This window comes from Anguilla rostrata, chromosome 3 (genome assembly GCF_018555375.3).
Source record: "Anguilla rostrata isolate EN2019 chromosome 3, ASM1855537v3, whole genome shotgun sequence".
NCBI lineage: Eukaryota > Metazoa > Chordata > Actinopteri > Anguilliformes > Anguillidae > Anguilla > Anguilla rostrata.
Window position 1 is genome coordinate 41,180,120 of NC_057935.1, and position 21,796 is coordinate 41,201,915.

The window sequence follows — 21,796 nt, forward strand, 5'->3', positions numbered from 1 at the left end:
TGCTACCCTGCAGAGCTGTACTGTAATTGGGTGCAGAAGAAGACAGAGTGGATTGGGGTCCTGTTTGCATGCTGTACTGACAGAAGCTGGCTGCAGGGAAGGTGACTGCTATTTTTGTCCAGCCATGGTCAAGCAGCAATGTAGGGCAGACTGTTTATGAGCATTTTCAAGAGGAAGGCCACATGGACCCACTTCATCGTAAATCACGACAACTGCCTTAATTCTTCTGAAATGTCAGGATTAAAAGAATACACTTGCAATCCTAAACAACAATAACAATCATCATTATCATCTCATCCACCATCATCGCCATCAACATCAACAGTATCTTCTTCAGGATTATCATGAAAATGATCATTTTTAACATCATAGCTTCCTCTCTCCCTTAAAACTGAAGCATTTCCTGTTGTAAAACTGAAGTGTTTCCTGTTTTCTGTCAGCAGTAAAACTAAAGTATTTCCTGTGCCTGCAGCATCTCTAGAAGTAAATCTGAGCTGAAGTTGAGTTCCTTAGGACTTCTTGGGATAAACAAATCATACGTCGACATGTTAATGTGAATGTGTGAATAAGTGAAAGCGGTAGTGGCATATTAGTGTGGATGTGTGTATGAGTGAAAGCTGTAGTGGCATATGAGTGTGGATGTGTGTATGGTGTGGGTTCACTGTATATGTTAGTGGGTGGGGTAGTCCTCCTGGGCAAGCTGAAATGCAAGGTACACAATCACTGCTGAAATAACACAGCAGGACTGGGGTCAATTCTATTCAAATTCAGTCAATTTGTGAAATGTTCTGAAATTCTGAAATTTGATTAATTCCTTACACATGTCAGTAATGTTCGACTACAATTTTCAGCCGATTCATTCAATTTCAGTTACTTTCCTGAATTGACTGATTTGCCCAAGTAGAAATTGAACTGGCCCCATTTCTGGACTATATATGTCACCAAATCAAAACATGGCTCAGATGGAGAGACTACCATTTGGCTGGAGAGACTACTGATCAGGTAAAGATTATTGTCCTGCTAGAGGGACTACTGTTCTGTTCTAGAGCCAGCCATTGAGGTGCAGGTGGCTCACCTCAGAGCTGATCCCCAACGACTGTTCCAGGCTGGCACGGTACTTCCCTATGCGAAGGGAGAAGTCCCGGTAGCGCTTGTCCACTGTGGCCACCCACTTCTTCAGCTCGGTTACGTGGACGTGTCCCTTCTCCACGAAGCTGTCCGCCAGCTGGATGAGCAACTTCACCTTCTCCTGAGTTTGCTGAAGGCCACAAAATGGATTTGATGTCCATGTGTTCAGCGTGTTCAATATCTCATCAACTAAATCTGTGAGTAACAAACCTGCTCGCATAATTATCTTAGTACATATATTTCATTTGGGTTTCACTACATTTCTGATGGGATCATGGCCCACATTCCAAAAAAGAACTGGACTAAGCTCAAGCATAAATTTAGGTTCGATCCACAATCAGCATGGCAGCACATGAAGGTTACTGCTGTCCTTACCTTAGCAGAAACTCTGAACTCTCCATACTCCTTCAGTAGTTCCTGAGTTCTCTCTTGTGTTTCCCCAGGGGACGTGTGTGTGGAGAGGAAGTACTCTCCTCTTTCCTGGATCCAGTCTAAGGCCTAAAGAAAGAGCCAACAGAGTAAAATGGAAGCGGAAGTGCCTAATTAAGCTACATCCCATCCAAGAAAGGATCAAAACTCTGCCAGAACCTGTGAGCAGCATCCCCCTCTGCTTGAGTAAATGGACGATTTCAGCACCAGCAGAGATTTGACCTGGATGTTGTGAGAATGGCATGTTTAGCCTGTACATGAAACAGTATTTGATCTGAGAAAGTTGACGGTTGTTGTGCTTTACCACCCATGAAGGTGATGTCTCACTCTAGAGTGCTGGGTTAAATGTGGAAGCATGTGGTAACAATAGAACTGCAACCATCCTCCAAATCCAATAAATACACCAAATTCTTGAAAGAAAATGAATGTGAATATACTGATAGCAGAATTAAAGATAACTATACCTTGTTTTTACAAAAAGACTGTAATATTTGTCCAGTAGTGGAACATCCCTATCTTTCACTCATTAATTCAAAGATCATTTTCCTGGATGTGGACCCTGGTATCACCAAGCCAATTATTCTCAGGCACCACAATAATACTTCCTTTGTAGCACTACTTTCTTATCACTGTGAGAGATCCAACTCCTTCCTGTTGTGCTACAATACTACAACTGACCCACCTGCTTGGCATTGCGCTCAAACACCACATACTGCTGGCACTGGTCCAGCCGACGTTTCTTCATGGTCCAGAAGTGTAGCACTCTGTTCTCCCTCTGCAGAAGCTCCTGGAGAATGGCTGAGAGCAGCAGGGACATTAGGTGCACACAGATATTTTTAAGGTACCTTCACACTGAGAATGCTAACTATAACAATAACAACATAAGCAATATATTTGTCTCAAGTAAACATTATGGTCACACTAGAGTGATAAATATAAATGCAGTCAGAACGATAACTATAACTATAAATTTGGATGGTGCACAGAGCGATTTTCATGCAGGCACAATGATAAAGTACTTTCAGACAATCAAAAGTGAGTTCTAAAGTGAAAAATCTCTGCATCGCATCTTTCACTGACAGGATCCTTCCATGACTGACATCCCACCGTCCCGTACACATTACTCAGCTACAGTATGCCATTTAGTTTGAATGAGAAACTTATTGAAGAAGTTCATGAGGGCTTCCTGAATCACGTCTCTTGTTTAAATGTATTATCCTGTATGAGAGCCAGGATGTGATTGAATTACCATTGGTTCATGCGAAGTATGAATAGACTTCAAGGGTCTCTCAGCACGGTGTTTGACTCACCCAACTCCACTCTCTTGTACAGCAACTCATGTACCAAAATTTACCAACTGTGCCTTTTGTTTATTTTTGAAAGTGGGTACAGTAGCATAAAATCTGTGAAATAGTCATCCTCCATCTTCCAGTAATAACATTCACAAAATTATTGTGGAACATTGTGGAACAATTTCATTGTTCGTGTACGCTTGCGCAATGTTATATTGTGTATCGTTATAGTTGTGATTATCATTTATAGTTTTAGTGCCATGTGTGAAGGTACCTTTAAATAAACACATCTCTCTCGATACGTATTCTTACACACACATCTCTGTACATACTCTAACATAGTTACGTACACGTATGTGCCTCCTTCAGGCCGTTTCAATGCATCTCAACAGTATTTCAGTTGTGCACCATATCCTGTTCCACAACACTCTGGTAAAGGGTGGAGTACGTGGTGGACTCATGACGGACTCAATTTTCAGGCCATAAACCATAAAAGCAGCCCTAAACCATTACCATCCTGTCATGTTTCATGTTATTAATGGGTAAATACACAGTGGGGTTTTCTCCATGCTAATTTTCGTACTGAGCTCAATGGGAGAATTAGCATGGTGGAACCCCAATCCTGACGGAGTCAGGAGTCCTGACCTTTGACTTGCTGCTCCGGTCCGCGGGTGTGGCCTGCGGCTCCAGCCATGCTTACGTTGTTTCGGTGGATGTACTTGAGAAAGACCTCCGCGTTCCTCCTGGCAAGGGTGCAGGCCTGCCACAAATAGATACCCAATGTAACACAGAGCCACAGGGACAACAGAGAAATGAGCAACTGGCAACACCCTGGGGAATTGTGGGTAAGTACAGATTCTAACTGGGGCCTGATCCTAGACCCTACACAGCATCCATGTACTGTACATATCCCATAAAACCTCTCACTTCACATCTGTAAACAATCGCACTGGTCATAATGACTGGTTGTGATGTATCAAACAGAACAGACCACTTATGTTACACGATACACCAGATTACACACATCACTTGAACTGCACTACACTGCTAATATTTGGACGCTGTCATTGCAAATGATGTCTGACGAAAACTGGCTTCACTGCCTGAGGCTATCTTAGATATGCTGGATTTTCTCAGCAATTTTGTCTCATTTTTTGTGAGAATAACCATGTGAATTGCCTCTGCATTAATGTTCTGTATAGCACTATTAATGTATAGAAACCAGTGCTGGAATCAGTCTGTTGTGCTGTTGCTGTTTTAAATTGAGAGTTCGGGTTGTGCTGATGTAGGCCAAGGCTGCGGAGCAGAGGGAAAATGTAATGTAAGACAACACTGCAACTGCAGGTCACAGCAGTGATTCCCTGGACTACACATGCTAAATAAAACTACAGCACAAGTCTACTGCTTCCCACAAGGCCATAGTGCACTTGGACTGCTGCATAATGTACTGCGTCAAAAATTCCTGAGATGAGTTGGTAACATTTTAATTAAGTGGAAAGGTTGAATGTGATGCCATTTCTCAGTTTGCATAGTCATGTAAGGAATGTAAAGGGGGTGATTAGGTGGTCAGAGAGAGTCAGTCTGAGGGAAGATGTCTCTACGTGCTTTAGGTGTTCAGCTTCAGCTAGCTGTTTAAAGCCACTGCACTTTCATTGCACATATTTTCAGACATTTTCAAGTGTATGTCCTCCAAGGTCGTTAAAGGGCACTCTGAGGACACACCTTCAGGAAGGCCTCCTTCTGCTCCAGGTGTTTGCTGATGAGCGGAATTACGTGGTCTGTCTCTGCGCAGGCCCCAAACTTATCGTGACCCCCACACCAGTCCTCATCCCTCCTGTACTCCTGTTCCAGACTCTCCAGCACACTGCACACCTGCAAGGAAGAAGTGTATACTTCAACTGTGTGACCGGTAGTATTGCAGTACAGAAAAGTGTGGTGCTTCTGGATATGTGCTTCATCATATTGCTATTATTATGACAGAACAAAATATATTAATACAATTATACATGAGACAATACAATTCAGTTCCAAGACTGAAATAATACAACATCAGTACACACTACCATTTTTTAATTTCTGTAATGTAATCCACAAGCGCATGGCATATTCACTTGGTTATGATGAACATTCAGTCTGTTTTGCGTAATTGACATTTCTGTTAATTACGCAAATAAACATCACTCCATGAGGATCTGTAGTTTCTAACTGCGATACCACGATGAGGTGTGCAGTTAGTGCAAGAAAATAGTGTGTGTGTAACTCTGTGTGTAACTTCAGCTAGCGCAAACAAATTTAACCAAATATTGTGGCAAAATCCAAAACAGTATTTCAAAGACCTAACCCAGGAATAAAATCATAACGTGTGTATAGGCTCAATGTAAAAAAATCAGTTGTTGAACTCCTGTACAAATACAGAATTCCCCCAGGGGGCGCTGCAAACACCACTGGGACTCACCTGCTCTGATGTCTTGTAGAAGGCCACCGAGGCATTTACCAGCTTGAGGCGGTCCTCCATCTTCAGCATGAGCTGCTGCCAGTGCAACGCCACTTTCTCCGCGCAGCCGCGTATGGCGTCGGGGTCGTAGTGGCCCGCCTGCAGCATGGCCTCCGCTTTCTGCTGCACCTGCAGCGCGCTCTGGTGCGTCTTCTGCAGGGAGTTGGCGTGGAACAGTGACTGGTGGATAAGAGTGGGACATAGTACGTAGTTAGTGATGTCCATCCTTTACACACCTCAGGGTTGCCCCTTCAATCAATTGCTGCAATTAATTCACCAAGTCTTAACAAACGAGGCCTATGGATGCTTCTTTTTAGGTCATGCGCAGATCACTGCACATAGTTACTGTACATCACGTGCAAGAAGATTACTTTTTAAAAAATGTGATATTTCATTGCATATGAAACTACTGTATTTTGTTTGACTACAAGTAGGGCTGGCAATATGGCCTAAAAATAACATTTCTTATGGACAATTCACTATTTTTATCTCAATTCTTAATGTTTTTCTCCAGACAAACTAAAAAATATCAAGGCATAATTTAAATAAATATTTTCTTATTAAGAATAAAATAAAATTAATAAATTAATAACAAGACTTGTGTTCTGTATCAACTAGGGCTACATGTGCAATGACAATTGTGCAAGAACAACAAACAAACAGGCACCACTTGCAAAGCTATTATCAGTGTGTATACATTATTTAAATAGAAAATAGAAAAATTGCATCTAGTAGGCTATCCCTGAAAAAACAAACAGCAAAATAAGAAAATTGCTGTCAAACAAAACAATGTTCCTTTCGTTTTCTCTTACAGGGCTTTCGCAAGAAACACAAGCCTGTCTATTGCCTCTGGCTTGAGGCATGCCCTGTGGCATGTTAATGTTCGATGTACAATGTTCTTTCGCCCGCATTGATGTAAAACGGGGCAGTGCTACTTCCACAAAATATTTGATGCTCGACAGCTCACATCAATTTGGATCAATTGTTCTTCTCTTGTCCTCTTTATGAACCCACCCTTTTTTTCAACTGTGTAGTCTGTGTATGGAATGTCACAGAATCTGTAATTCCATGACACAGTAACTTACATTGCCTCTTAGCAGGCATTTTTTGGAGGGGGAGGGCAGTTAGCATCTGCATCTCGCAGTGTCACACATTGCTCACATTTCACTGTGATTTTCTGTAGCAGGTGCTGGAATAATGTATTTGTGCTGCACTTTTAATTGCAATAGACTTTCAACTTAACACAGGACAGTGATGTGCTTGACGTCACACCCCGCAAAACGGGACCACTTCCATATCACTGAAGTGACAGTGCTGCCTTTTTTGGGAATTATCTCATCCTCACAAGAACCGTTGCTTGTCACCATCTTGATAGCATATCTGGCTGACTGGAAATACATTTCATGGGCGTGATATCCAGGAATGTGATGGGTGATTAGCAGGTACAGCAGGCACAGTCTGAGTGGGATCAGCTACTGCATTTGTGCACATTATAACATAAAACATTAATTCTGTGATTCAGACACATAGATTTGAATGAATTGATTTGAATCTATTTATCACCCAGCCCTAACTACACCCCTAACTTTTAAGTAATGCTCAACATCTGCACATGAAAAATATTGTCATCCTTCAATTATAAAACAAAAGTTTTTTCACTAAAGCACCCAGGGGCTTCTGTCATAAATAACATAGGAGTTGTGCTCAACAAGATTACATTATGAATTGTATGTATGTTGATAATTCCACTGAGACCATATTTAGCATTTTCAAAATATTTAAAGTCACTGTATTATATTCTAGACACTACAGCAACATGTCTCCACAATTTTGAGGTTTTCTCTCATAGTCACTGTCTTCATAATGACCAATATCCTTCACCTATCATAACACTACCAGATCTGTTTATTGGCTACACCAAAGTAGCACAGAAGAGAAAAAATAATTAATTAACAGTTAATAACATACTACTTTAATTTGATCTCCTGGGACTGTGCATAGAGAGTGGCTGTACTGTTTAAATTCTAGTGATTAATGACAGAATTTCAGATATGTGTGAGGAGAAATCATGGGAGATAATAATCAATAATCAATCCTGTGTCCACACATCTCCAGTCACGTGGTGAGAATAACCGTGATTTACGCTCATCAGTCCATTTACTGTGTCATTTGTTCTTTCTCACGGAATACTATGTTATGACATAACCTTTCTTAAAATGGCCAGACAACCTGTAAAGCTTGCACAGAGGAATCTTAACCATTTCCATATCAGCATGAATGTTCTGTTTGAATCCATTCTGGCTGTCTTCACATTCACATAAAGAATGAGGAAGAACAGGACTCTATTAAGTGAGAAAGAAGGAATTTTAGTGACCTTCCTGACAAAGCTCAAAACTCAAGCCTTTGCTTTTCAGTTCAATTAAAATTAAAATATAGGTTAAAAAAATACATTGGTTAAATACCTGGAGACTAATCATAAATTCATACTCGCTTTTTCTTCGAGGAGTGCATGAACATATTTGCTTTCTGTGCTATAACACTTTGCTTTAATTTGTAAACAAATCCAGAGTCAACATATTACACATGGAACACATTATTTCAAAGGAATTTTTTAATAAATGATAAATAATAATATTACCCCACTTGGAAACAACAATATTTAAGTATTATAAAAAATATCAAAAAAATTGTAATTGTTTAATTGTTTAGTTCTGGGTGGAAGGAAATGGTTCTCTTTTGTTCATTTCTGTTTCATGCAATAAAATCAAATGAGCTGGTTCCCAGGATTCTGCAAACACATGTATCCACAGCGATTTACTCAACATTTTTACATCAATTTATACGGCTGGATATACACTGAAGTACCCTGTTCAAAAGTACGACGGCAGTGTTCTACCCAGGAATCGAACCTGTGGTCATTACGATACCAGTTCCTTACCCATTATTCTACACTGCCACCATGGTTCTTAAAGCAGGTTGTTAAAAGATCTTGCGTTCAGGAATAAATTCCATGGGGCTGATGAGTGCCATGCAGAACACACGTTCCCGGAGGTTTTCTTGGAGATTAATGGAAATAATGCACTGCTGTGACAGAGCGCCAAAAACCTCCATTCTAAATAACAGATTATTATGTGTACTTGGTTTGTTGGCAAAACAGATTCTCTTTGCTCCCAGTTGTAAGTTTACATTGTACCTGCTGTTCCCCCTGCTAAGCCCCATTACGTGTATATGCATGCTGAAGCAATTGGCCTCGTCAGCCCTGTTTGGCTGCTCACCTCGATGGCCAGCTGGAACTGCTCGTGCTCCCTCTGCAGTTGCTCCGCCTCCGACAAGGAACTGGCATTCACCACGCTGGCGTTGAGCATCGACTCCCCATTCCGGATCCATGCCAGGACCTGGGTACGTCACCATTCACATTCAAAAACATCCCAACTAATTCATAAGAATCTCTCTGTGACATCACACATCATTGGCCATCACAATGTTTTCCAAGAGTTGAATCCTGTCATGTGATATAGTTCACAGTAAAACATCTCCAAGTCCAAAGTAGCCAATCTCATCAAGTACATTAGTGCACATAATATGTTAGCAAGTATTTACAAAAAGTACTAGTAAGTAAACCTGTAACAGTACAACCACAAAACTACTGCAAGCAAATTCAGCTATCGTATTAATCATAGCCAGTTATCAAGTGTTATACAATGTGCTAAATTATGGCACAAGTGAATTTGAGACATAGGGTCTGGGTTAATGAAGCCAATATTCAATCTGAAGAGGTAGGTCTTCTGTCTGCATGTAATGTCAGCCACCACTTCTTATCACAGTGCGGTCCAGAAGTTCAGCTCACACAGGTATGAACTGGAAAAACACATCACATGAGCAGCTCAACAGGAGCACCTGCAGCTGCCAGACCGACCAGTGGGGGCGCTGGTGTGCGATGAGGCTGTTGGAGATCATCCTCATTCTGATTCAGGACTTCAGATAAATTGACGAATATGAAGTACGTTTAATGGAGGGTGCTAACGACCTGCAAGCATATGCTTCAAAAAAGCTTATCTTCACAATAATCCTTTTCATTTTTTTAAGTAAGTGGTGACAGTGGCTCTCTGCTCCGCCCAAAATGAATGAATTCTGAATAATGGCAGCGAGCTCTGAAACACATTAAATTTAACAGAAGAAGGATCAGCCAACATTGCTTAGGGAAATACTTAGCAGCATCCTGCTATTCTTCCCTTGATAAAATTAAACAGCTGACTTGCGATTGCTGCTAGTAACAAGCATGTAATTTCTGAAAATGCTGAATAAACATGAAGTGACAACCTTATAAAAAAGAATGAGGGAAAACATTCAGAGCTTGTTCACATTCAACCTTAGGACTCACAGAACACACTTTCACATATAACCACAGAAACCAACACACAGTACAGATTGATTTTACATATAACTGCAGGAACCAATTGCTCCAGAAATAAATAGGGAAAGATACATAAATTATCTTCCATTATTAATGAAATCTTTATAAATGTAATTTCATTTCATTTATATTTACCATGTTTACCATGGGGAATCATTCACAGCATCATGAGATTAAGAGGAATTATTCATCTTTGTTTTAGCTCCTGACTTCAACAGTAGGAGGTTGTTCTATATTCCCAATCTTGTGGAAGGGATGGAGTGTCATATGTTTTATTGAAACTGTATGTCTGCCACAGTTTGGATCCACGATGTAGAGAACAGGGAGGGAGAACAGGATGTGAACTGAAAACACACTCCCCTTTCAGATCAGAAATGTCATTTTTGGATGTAAACTTCTATGCTTCAATGAAAAAAACCCATACACGTCACAAATATCTTAATGCGTATCATTGCATTAGTATTTTTTTCAATCGTAATCATTACACGCTACTGACTGAATCACAAAACAGAGAAGACAATGCTCAACATTGTTTTACACTTTAAAATTTAAATATTCCAGAGAGAATCAAACAATTAAGACGTAGTATTTAATCTACATGACAATCTAGAAAATGTACAATAGTAATGTCTTCATAACATCACTAGTATGCACAGTATGTAGATAACAATTCTGGTATGTGCATGTTTGACAAATTATATCTTTTTTTTATTACAATCCCATTGCTTTCCACACAAAACCTGAGGCAGACTGGTCTGTTGACTTAATCTAGTTTTAAGTGAATCACATTATAGTCACAGGGCTTCAAGAGTTTATGTCATGGGTATTACCAAACATCTGTGTTTGAACCCACAAATGAAGCTGCATTTCCTCTTGATGAAAACATCCCAAATATTAACACGTGATTTTTGTATTTTACAAGAATTTCAGCAAATGTTTCTGTAAGCTGATGATACGCAGAAACAAACGAGGACAGATGTTCAAAATTACTGCATTGGCAATAAAAGATCCATAAGCCAGAGGCACACTAAGAGGAGTGAAAACTAACCAGATGCACAACAATAGATGGGGAAACAAATCCCATGCACACTAACAGGAGAGGAAAACTAACCAAATGCATACTAATAGGAGGGAAACTGACTAGATGCACACTAACAGGAAATAAACCAAACCAGATGCACACTAACAGGAGAAAAACTAACTAGATACACACTAACAGGAGGAAAACTAACTAGATGCACACTAACAGGAGGAAAACTAACTAGATGCACACTAACAGGAGGAAAACTAACTAGATGCATACTAACAGGAGGAAAACTAACTAGATGCACACTAGCAGGAGGAAAACTAACTAGATGCACACTAACAGGAAATAAAACTAACCAGAGAGATGAAACTAAACAGAGACAAATTAACATAACAGGTTAAAAAAAACTAAGAGTTACACTGACAGAAGATGCACCAGCTAGGGCCATAGTTGTGAGTGTACAGTACCTGTTTGACCTCGGCCTGTAGGTGGCGCAGTTGTGAGTGAGAGGTGGGTGTGCAGTACCTGTTTGACCTTGGCCTGCAGTTGGCACAGTTGTGAGTCAGAGGTGAGAGTGCAGTACCTGTTTGACCTCAGCCTGCAGGTGGTGCTGTTGTGGGTGAGAGGTGGGTGTGCAGTACCTGTTTGACCTTGGCCTACAGGTGGCGCAGTTGTGAGTGAGAGGTGAGTGTACAGTACATGTTTGACCTTGGCCTGCAGGTAGCACAGTTGTGGGTGAGAGGTGGGTGTGCAGTATCTGATTGACCTTGGCCTGCAGGCGGCGCAGTTGTGGGTGAGAGGTGGTTGTTCAGTACCTGTTTGACCTCAGCCTGCAGGTGGCGCTGTTGTGAGTGAGAGGTGGGTGTGCAGTACCTGTTTGACCTCGGCCTGCAGGTGGCGCAGCTGCAGGCTCTGCTCCAGGTGTTTCTGTGTCTGCTCTGCGCTCAGGTCCAGCTCATGCTGCTTTTCGTGAAGGAACTCCAGCAGTTCCTGCACCTGAGCGGCCAGATCCACCTCCTTATCCCCCGTCAGCTCAATGCCTGAAATGAAAACATGTATCCAGCATGAAAGCACACCCACACAGAAACAGTCAAGACATTGCGTGATCAACGTGGCAAAAAAAATAGGTACAACGCTTAACCTGTATGTGATTCTGCTTGTAACATGAATAAAACCACAATGCTAGAATAACTAGATTCAGGAAATGTTACATTACAACAGAAGTAGAGTATGGATTTATTATATAGTCCCTACACAGTACATTGAGATTGAGACTGCAGCCCCTTTACCCAGAGCATTTCAGGATATACCATAGACAAACACAACGCACTAGAAGAAAAACCAAACAGTCAGGAATGTTGTTGGAAAAGTGTGAAGAAGAGGCATTATCTTTGCTTATGTAAATTAAGATGTTTGGAAAAATACAGTAAAGGAACAAACTGAACCTGACTGTATTTCTGTATTTCTCATTCAGGAAAATTCAGGCTCTTACACCTCTTGTACAATAGGTGGTGCTGCAATATATATAATGCACAGTCAACAGATGTGGGAGGCTCAGAAAGAGTGTTACAAGTTACCTTAGTTACCTTATCTTGCTGTATGCAGACAAATATAACTAAGTGTATTTGTTATGGGTTTTTTTATTTATTTTTTACTAAAAGCTTGTTCTTGCTATACAAACTGCTTCACAAGCTCATTTATAAGCAAGGGCAACAGATACATTATATATGGTCACTCGCTCAATAAAATCAATGGTCCATGCTGCATATTCAATCACAGTATCCTGGCCCCACCGTTGCCAAAGTAATGCCAGCTGTAGGTTCTGTGCTGGTCCCGCCACTGAGTGAGAGAGGGGTATTTAGAAGCTTAAATGTTCCCTCTGAAAGTAACATCCCCTTGTGAGTCATACTCAGGTACTGTGTAAGTCAGGGGAAAAGTGTCTTCTACCATTTTTGTTTTATTCTCTCCAACTGGTTATGTAAGGCCAGGTACCCACAAAACTCTCCTCACAGCCAAGTTCTTATTCAGCAAGGTCAAACAGAGGCATCTGTTCCACTCGTCTGAAATGCAATCTCTTCCCATTGGTCCAGGCATATGGCCTATGTGAGTCAATCAGTGGGGAAGCTGAGCCAATAACAGAACAGTGTGCTGTGTGAGGAGAGCTGTGCCGTCATACTCCGGCTGGCTCACCTGATGCTTGCACCTCCATGATGTACTGGTGCAGGTCCTGCCCTTGCTGGATGACCTCGAAGGTCATGCCGGTCATGGCCAGCTTGCGCTCCGCGTGCCGCTGGAGCCGCTGCTCCGCCACCGCCAGGTCCTCCGTGCCATAATCGCTGGCCTGCCGCATCAGGTCCTCGTTCCAGGCATCCAGCTCCGCTGTCACCTGCGGCAACCGACACTTAGGTAACTCTCGCTGTGCGGTCCAGACATCCGCTACGCCAAGAAACAGCCCGTTTGTGAACTGGTGCCAGGGATGCTGGTAAGGCACCCTCCACCCCTCACCCCGGTTGCCCCCGCCCCCATTTTTCACAGTGTTTGGACCCCCCCACTTCCAAAATGATTCTGGTGCCCTTGACTGATGGCCCTATCCATCAGAGGCCACAAATATGCCACAACCCCTGTGATCACATCTGTACAGTACAGTACATTACAGATTTGTGGAAAAGGTTATTAATGTTTAATGCTACCTTCCAGCCATAACAAAAAATATAACAACTAATACTAAAGTGGCACACAGGGGTAGCACATTCCTGAAGAGACCCATTTTCACTTTTCAGGAAATAAGATTTTATTTATCTATACTACACTCATCAAGAGGGAACTGGATAATTCTTCATCAATAATAACATGAAATGACTGATAATATTTCATAACTGACACAAATACGAGACTGATTCACTCATAAGTGTGCTCATTATTACTGACAGAAAATGCATTATTAATGAGATAAAATGAAAGCACATTTTCAAAAAAAATACATGAATAAACAAAAAAGTGACCATTATTGCACAGAGTAAGGTATGACAGAGCTAGTCATGTATGCTCTTGGACAAGGTGCTGAATCTCACTGGCTGATTTATTCTGCCAGTAACCGGGGTCTTTTGCCACAGCTCCATTAACATAGCTCATCCTCACATCCCCTTTTATATCCAACATCAAATTTTAAAAATGACCATTACACACAGGCACACAGGCAAGCAGACACACTCGCACGCGCTCTTATCTTGCCTATAAATTCTAAGCCATGCAAAGAGTGGGCCTCCTCACCTCCATGGTGTACTGCTCAAAGATCCGGAGCTGCAGGAAGATGTCCAGCTTGATCCTGCGCTCATGGAACAGCTCTTCCATCTGCCCCTGTGCTTCGTCTAGCTGCTGGAGTACACTCTCGATGTGCGTGACTGAGCTGCTGTGTGGCAGTTTGTTACTGGACATCGCAGAGTCCCTGTAGCAATGGACCACAAAATGCTCAAGACGTGAGATCCTTAGCAAACTTCGGGCTACAAAAAAAGGGCGAAGCAGCAATGGTGTGCAGACCGAAGCTTCGTTGGAGATGCGGTGCACAGTCAGTCAGGACTTTCAATTAGAACTTTGGCATGCGGTCACAGTCAGGTCTTTCAATAGTTTTAGTGTTCAGTCAGTGGGGATCGCAGATAGGACTTGTGGTGTACAGTCCCATTCAGGAATTTTGACAAGAATGAGGAGGTGCAGTGACAGTCAGGGCAGGAACACTGGTTTGAGTCATGGCTAGACATCAGGGTGAAGTACCTCTAGCTGGTTGTATTTTTGTTTTATGCATAGGTGTAACACTCTACATTGTACCTCTGCAACTCACAGTTAGTACAGTTTCCCCCTGGAAATTGATTCATGGGATTGTGCCTTCCAGTGCTACAGAACAAATGTGGTACCGGAAAATTCAGTGACTTCAGAAAATGGCAGTATGTAACCTGCAATAGTTAAAAAACGGTCTTCAGGAAAAAAATGTTAAATCATAAAATGTGCACCAGACTAAAATAGTCTTCAGAAATAAAAATGATTCCTTCAAACAGCTGCTTTTACACTGAAACTGAAGTGTTGTTTTCAGCAAGGAAGATGTGCTGAACACAGTGTACCACAGCTCTGCAGTGAGGGCTCATCGCTTCTCAGAAATTCAACATTAAGCACGATTGCTTTTGATGTCTGCAATAAGACTGCACAACATCTTCCATTAGATGAGAGTGAGAACACTTCTCCAACACAAAAGGCCTGGATTCCACTGTCAGAAGTGACAGAGAGAAATATAAGTTTGCCTTTAAACTGATAGCAGTCTAAAACACATAAGATATTCATCACTGGATTCAGTGTGATCTTGCTGCTGTCTTTTTATAGCGCGAAAAGACACAGGGAAGAGAGTTCTCTATCATAATCTCATCCTGTTACAAAGAAATGTAATGTGATTCATCTTTGCAGAGACACACCCATGGCATTAAAAGTAATTGATTTAAGGGCCAGTCATTCAACAAGGTGAGGTATGACTGTGCATTAATGGTCTGACAAGTTAGCAAGCCATATGATCCTCATGCATAAACACACTGCAATAACTGTCGACAGCAAAATGTTCAGGGTAAAAGCAACTCTTAACTCGAATAGTACATACTGTCTTTTCATCTCCGTTAGAGTCATTTGACGCTGAGAATTTTTGCTGTGTGACTATCACATAATTGTCACAGGCTAATTCTGCTTTGGGAAAACAATGAGTGAAGTATACTCAAAATCACGCAGACCCTTCTTCCTTGTGTACAGAGAAATGAGAGTCACTTCTGTTTGGATATAACATATGTGTAAACAAAGATGTGAATCACCTCAGCTGCTGGATCAAGTCCTCCCCCTCTTTGATGACATTAAGTGTGGCCTCCAAAGTGGTGGTCTGCTGTTGCTGGAACTGTTTAATGAGCTCCTGCACAGAATCCACAGAGTCTGAACACACCTCCTCCATCAGCTCCTTCTGAAGATCTTCCATCCAGGTCCACAGCTGCAAAAAAGAGCACATTACCATTCTTACTGAATGTTACCTTACTTAAGTGAACATTATTGCACATGCGCGACTGAGATAGTCACGTACGTTCCTTGGCAGGTCGCTGAATCTCACTGTTGAAGTTGAAATGTACAGAAAAGCCATAAATGCCAAAACATATTTTAAAAATTTGTCTCATCACGGTTATTTATGACCTGTTGACATGGCTTAGATTGCTGTGTCAACACTGCATTATTGCTTGCCTCAGCCTGCAATAGCAATGCAGGAAATGTGTGCAGATTAGTATATTGCATCAAGGCATGTGTCATCACTACGACATTTCCTAATAGTGTGGATGGGTTCTGTTGTATTCATGAGATTGTGACATACCCCTTAATGTAAGCTTCTGGAGCCACATTGACATGTTCTGTTATATTCACGAGATTGTGATATGCCCCTTAACGTAAGCTATGCTTGGCTTTCCATACGTCTTAATCACCACAACATGTCATTTTTTAACATGTCAAAAATGAGCACGTCAACACATCAAATTTAATGCATCAAAATTGACATGTTGACAGGTCTAAAGGTGTGCTGTTTTCCTCTGTTTACACAGCAATTTTTGCCATGTCAACAGGTCAAAAATAACTGAGTAATGAGATGTATTTTTTAAGACATTTTGCTACCGTTGGCTTTCTATAGAAATGTATCAAGCAAACAAAGTAACCTTTTTCAGAAACAGGTGATGTAGCAATCTAATGTAAAACAATGCGGAATGATCCTGGCCAGTGATGAGGTCCAAGAGCTGTTATACTCTATATCACCACTCATGGAATGCATCTCGGCCAATCACAATGTTCATTTGGAACTAACTGTTGTATAATATGCTTTCCACACCATCCATAAGATAAAATGACCACACACAACAGAACAGTTCTCTCTTCAATTTCACAATGGTGCACTTGAATAACATTTCATCATTATTACTTCAAGCAAACTTACTTCACACAATAGTGCTCTCAGTTTTTACGAGTCATATATTCATCAATAGGCCTTGTAGAGAATTGTTCCATAACAGAAAAAGGGGAATGTCTGTTCCAACATACTGAACCTATGAGAACCTATCTTAGAGAGCTTTCAATATTAAATCATTTAACAGTAGACTCAGGGCCCTAATTTGGTGACAACTGCAGAGCAAATGTGCCTGCGATGTAGTGAAATTTATTTCTGTCAGGTGCAAAAGGAACATTTCTTTGCCCAGTTTAACTGTGATCAAAACAGGTTGCAGAAAATTTATTTCAACCGTTCCAGGTCTTCTTCAGACACATTCTGACCCACCCTCCTTGCAGATAATTCAGCAATTGTCAAAATGAGTTTCCTCAGCTCTGTTTTATGTGTTTATAACTGTATCAGGTACCTTAAGACTACGTGTTAAAACTGCACTGGTCTTGTAATAATATAAAAAGTAAATGTCTTACTTTGCATATATGGATTTTTTGAAAGCATCTTGCATTTCACTACAGGTCACTCTTTCCCCCTTTATTACAGACACTTTATTTTCCCAACTTGTGTTCTTTAGTTAAAAGTGATAAGATTTGCCCCTTTCTATAATTTTGATAATATCTAGATATTTTTGTATTAGAGCTCAATATATCATAATTGTGCATTAACGCATTAAAAAATTAATAGGGTAAAAAAGCTTATCTGATTGAGGTATGCCTTATATTTCCATGGTCCTGAATCAATGCAAGTTTTACAATTGTGCTTGACTGTGAAAATGGGGCCCTCAAAGTCATCAGTCAATATGATCTCAAACAATCTTCCTTGGGCTAAAGATCAGGCCAGAAAAGCTACTGTACTTTGTGCCTCATAATTGATTCAATAGTGCTACAACAAATAAGTGGCCATTATTCTTCTTTCTCTGTGCGGCGCAGCTGTGGACATCACATTTATGATTAATTTCTGTTTGATACCTGTCAATTCACACGTGAACTGTATGCATCTCAATTAAACCTGAAATCCTCAAATTCATCCAAATGTATATTTAACACTCTCTAGTTTTAAACTTTTAAAGTTTTAAATTTCAGAAAGTGCAAGACCTACCACCTGAATATAAAAGGACAAAATCTAAACCAAATGAAATGGTTTCAACAGTTTCATGAACACCTAAAGGTACTGCGAAGGTCTGGTTAGCATGGGGATTGTGCAGCTAATAATCTTCATCTAAGGTTTAAATACAGTATATGCACGTGTGTTATCAATTTCCCATGCTAACAATTTTTTTCCTTAAAAGGATGCCCACACAATATCAACGAAAAGGGTGTAATTCACACAATGTTCTCTAGAGCATAGTGTCTGCTTTTTGGGAGGGAATGGGGACCCATTTTTAATCACATTATATTTTGGCGTTTGATGATTGTTTGCCAGATGTGCACACTGGGGAACAGTTGGTTGCCCGATGAAAATTGTAAAAATTTCTGTAAAAGATTGTAAAAAGTTTAGTTTTTAACCTTTTGTGTTCCATCGATCGCATCAGTTGCACATCAGTTTCTGGGATTCCATGACTCCAGCATGAATTCCAGAATATACTGTTTGTGAAGGGTCACAGCCGTGAGCTTTTATCAAGCAGATTGCATTCTATTACAATTTAAAACAGGCAGATCTTCCCATATGTAATTTTATAATACATGCCCAGCTCCCACTGGGCATACCTGGTAGCTGATAACTGTGAAGTAGTATCATAAGGCACCAATGATCATATGCTGCTAAAGGCATTCCTTCAATGAAAACTTGATTGATCCATATATTTCTCATCCACTATCCTGTTCCATAAGTATTAATCCACAGAGAGGGCATAGTCTGGCTCTCTTCTGATAAATTCCCCATTTCAGACAGTGACATAGCCCCCTTAACAATTCCTCTAAGCTGGTTTGGGTTACATAGCTCAGATTTAATACATGGTAAGTTTGAACACAATACACCGTGTCTCCAAAAGCTTTAACATAAGCCTGACTTCTTAATTATCTGAATTGTACTGCAGTTATGCAGTTCAAACCATTTGCAATCTCAATTTGAAGAGAAAAGGGGTTGGTAAACTAACGCCACTCCCACAGTATAGTATATTTAGTATCCATAGCAACTGAAAATGTGCACTTCCAAAAATTCACAGCAATGCAATTTAACCTAAAATGAGTAATCATTGTGGATAAGATTACTGCATGCACTGCCACAGCAGATAATAAATCAAATGGTTGTGTAAACAATAACAGTGGTGCAACAAGTATTGGTCCTTTAAAAAAGCCGTTTATTTAGTTATTTATCGATTTATTTCTATTGCTCACACACCGAAAAGAAAAGCACCACAAAAAACATCTGAAAACACTTGAAGCTCTTCTAATAGGACTCCATGATGAAAACAATAATGCTGATAACAGAATCAAATATAACTTGTTTACACAGATACAATTCCTGTGAATTTCGTGAATCACTGCAATGGTTAACACGCATAAAGAGTGCCATTCCCTTGTCCGTGGTTCCCATGGCAACTGCTCCCATGTCTGATCTGAGCATGCTCTGGATTACAAATGTCACTGTGCAAGAGTTCTGCCATTCCTTCCATTATAGGGATTTTACTGTCCACCTTCAGATAAAACATGTTATCCAGAATTACAAAGCCTTAAACTGAATTCAAACATAAGAGATTAGCAAGAAATCAAAGCAATGTAAGATATCAGTGCAACCTCATTAACATTCACAACATTTGTCTTAGATTTTCTTTCCCCACAACAGTGCATCTCTTTGACCTATTTTACAGCACCAATACAGTGAAAAGAAATGTACACATACAGTGTATATATGCATTTGCTAAATCTTGTAATCTTGTAATCTGTGACCTAGTCCACTGGATTAACTGGATCGCATGTTGTAAATACAATCTCATCTTGGATGTGCAAGGTAAAAAAAAAGGTTTATGGTGCTTGTTTGGCATGTATTTTACATCATTAATTGTAGATGGGGAAACATTTTGCCTAACTGACCATTTTGCATTATTATATATTTGTAATGTCAATGTCTCATCCATCCAGCCATTATCTATACCCACTTATTCCTGGTCAGGGTCACAGCGGGTGCTGGAGCTTATCCCAGCATGCATTGGGCGAGAGGCAGGAATACTCCTTGAACAGGAAGCCAATCTATCGCAGGGCACACACACCATTCACTCACACACTCATACCTATGGGTAATTTAGAGTCTCCAATTAGCCTACTTGCATGTCTTTGGACTGTGGGAGGAATCTGGAGTACCAAGAGGAAACCCATGCGGACAAGGGGACAAAATGCTAACTCCACACAAAAAGGCCCAAACCGGGATTCGAACCTAGGGCCTTCTTGCTGTGAGGCAAGGTGGAGTGTTATGTTTTTCAGTACTGTCGGTGTACCGTCCTTGTAAGATGTACATTTCATATGTGAAAAATTAAGATTCTCTTAAATGAGCTTGAGATTTTAGGTAAATCTAGAGAACTTAAAATCATAAAATGCTTACCATGTTGTTTTTGTGTCACTGCTGGTCAACAGTGGTGTGAGAGAATGTAAACAGAGTACTGTGAGACTTGGCAACAAGGGGGATGCCCTCATTAAACTGTGCTAATCTCTGTTGTTATCCTGACTGCGCAAGTGACAGAGACATCATGGGAGAACGCCCCTCTCGGTGGGGCATGTGCAGGGGCCAGCACACCGCAGGGTTTGGCTTGTTTCACATAATTAGCACCATGTTCCTGCTGCGAACGCATATCAGAACTTGTATATCGGCCAATAAAACTTCTTCCTTATTTCTCTTTGTGAAATTCAGATTTTCTGACCATCATACAAGACACATAAACCCCTTACCAATGATGTCTATGACGTTAAACTGGAAAGCTGATAACTGGAGCTGCAGCTGTATAAACATGGAAGAAAAATGGCGGTTGAATGCATAATTGTAGTTCATAGTTCCAGCGAATTAGAGAGCTCTGCTGCAGCTTCAACTGAATGACCAAGATGCAGCGCTAATAGCTAAATTACAAATGACTAATCTTAACGCTGTCTTTGACACCGAGGGAGTGATAGTTATTGCTTTTTGGGGGATTTGCAGCAGATAGTCGCTTCACATGACTCAGCGAGAAGAAGGAAGGTTTCACCGGTTGAGGCGCTTAGGATGCATCTGTGGACTGCGTCATGACCATTTGTGTTTCAGCACCTCATAATCGCAGTTTCATGTGGCGCAACCCTTCTCTAAACACATTTCAGTGAAGTACATTAATACTTGAAGATTTGCCAGATTCTGTCTTCATTTCATGATATGGGAATGTTGCCTAGTGTAGCTGTAATGGACCGCATGCATGGATAGTACGGAAGAAACTGTGATTTGAATCTTTCTTTTAACAGGATTCAGAGGGGAAAGGATTGAAACATAAGGATTCATAATAGAGATGTTACCAAAACCCCGCAGTCATCTGAGAACACAGCTGGCTTTTTTCCATTCACAAAGTAATCATGTAATCTTATTTGGAGGAAAAAGGTAAAAATAAGTTTTTTTGCAAACAATAATAAATCCATGCACATTTTAAAATTGATAATAAATCCGTGCACATGAACATTCTGTTGCCTGACAAATCTCAACCACTACGATTAATGTAATCTGATGTGAGCCAGGGCTTACTGTCAGTATTAAAATTTCAGTGAGCTTTGTACTAACCTCCTTCCATAACCAGCCTTTTTATGCATTTTGGAGTAGTACACCCTTAAAATCATATTACAGTTTCTTAATGTGGATCAATGTGACAAGCTGAGAGACAGCGTCTCCATTACTCCACTGAAGGGAACAAATGAAGGCAGAAACCATTCCATTCCACCTCAGATAACTTTCCCACCCACCACAGTAAAAACAAACAGTCTCACTCCACCGCAGAACCAAACTCGCACTTCACTTCAGAAACAAACTGCCTCACTCCACTATAGAAACAAACTAACTCCACTTCAGA

At 40.7% G+C, this 21,796-nt stretch overlaps 1 protein-coding gene across 3 annotated transcripts in view; it reads right to left on the reverse strand.

The window, feature by feature from the left end:
• Window positions 1–21,796, reverse strand: part of LOC135250850 (kalirin-like) — a 153,512-nt gene that overhangs the window by 61,469 nt on the left and 70,247 nt on the right. For 2 of the 3 annotated variants that reach the window (XM_064327610.1, XM_064327609.1), the window contains exons 12-22: window positions 15,626–15,795; window positions 14,055–14,229; window positions 12,975–13,170; window positions 11,658–11,824; window positions 8,619–8,738; window positions 5,305–5,523; window positions 4,572–4,721; window positions 3,495–3,609; window positions 2,240–2,355; window positions 1,504–1,626; window positions 1,076–1,258 (exon numbers count right to left, since the gene is read on the reverse strand). In XM_064327610.1, the coding sequence (XP_064183680.1) occupies window positions 1,076–1,258; window positions 1,504–1,626; window positions 2,240–2,355; window positions 3,495–3,609; window positions 4,572–4,721; window positions 5,305–5,523; window positions 8,619–8,738; window positions 11,658–11,824; window positions 12,975–13,170; window positions 14,055–14,229; window positions 15,626–15,795 (1,734 nt within the window). Of the gene's footprint in view, window positions 1–1,075; window positions 1,259–1,503; window positions 1,627–2,239; window positions 2,356–3,494; window positions 3,610–4,571; window positions 4,722–5,304; window positions 5,524–8,618; window positions 8,739–11,251; window positions 11,270–11,657; window positions 11,825–12,974; window positions 13,171–14,054; window positions 14,230–15,625; window positions 15,796–21,796 lie in introns of those variants that run through there. The other variant, XM_064327611.1, reaches the window with a different exon arrangement.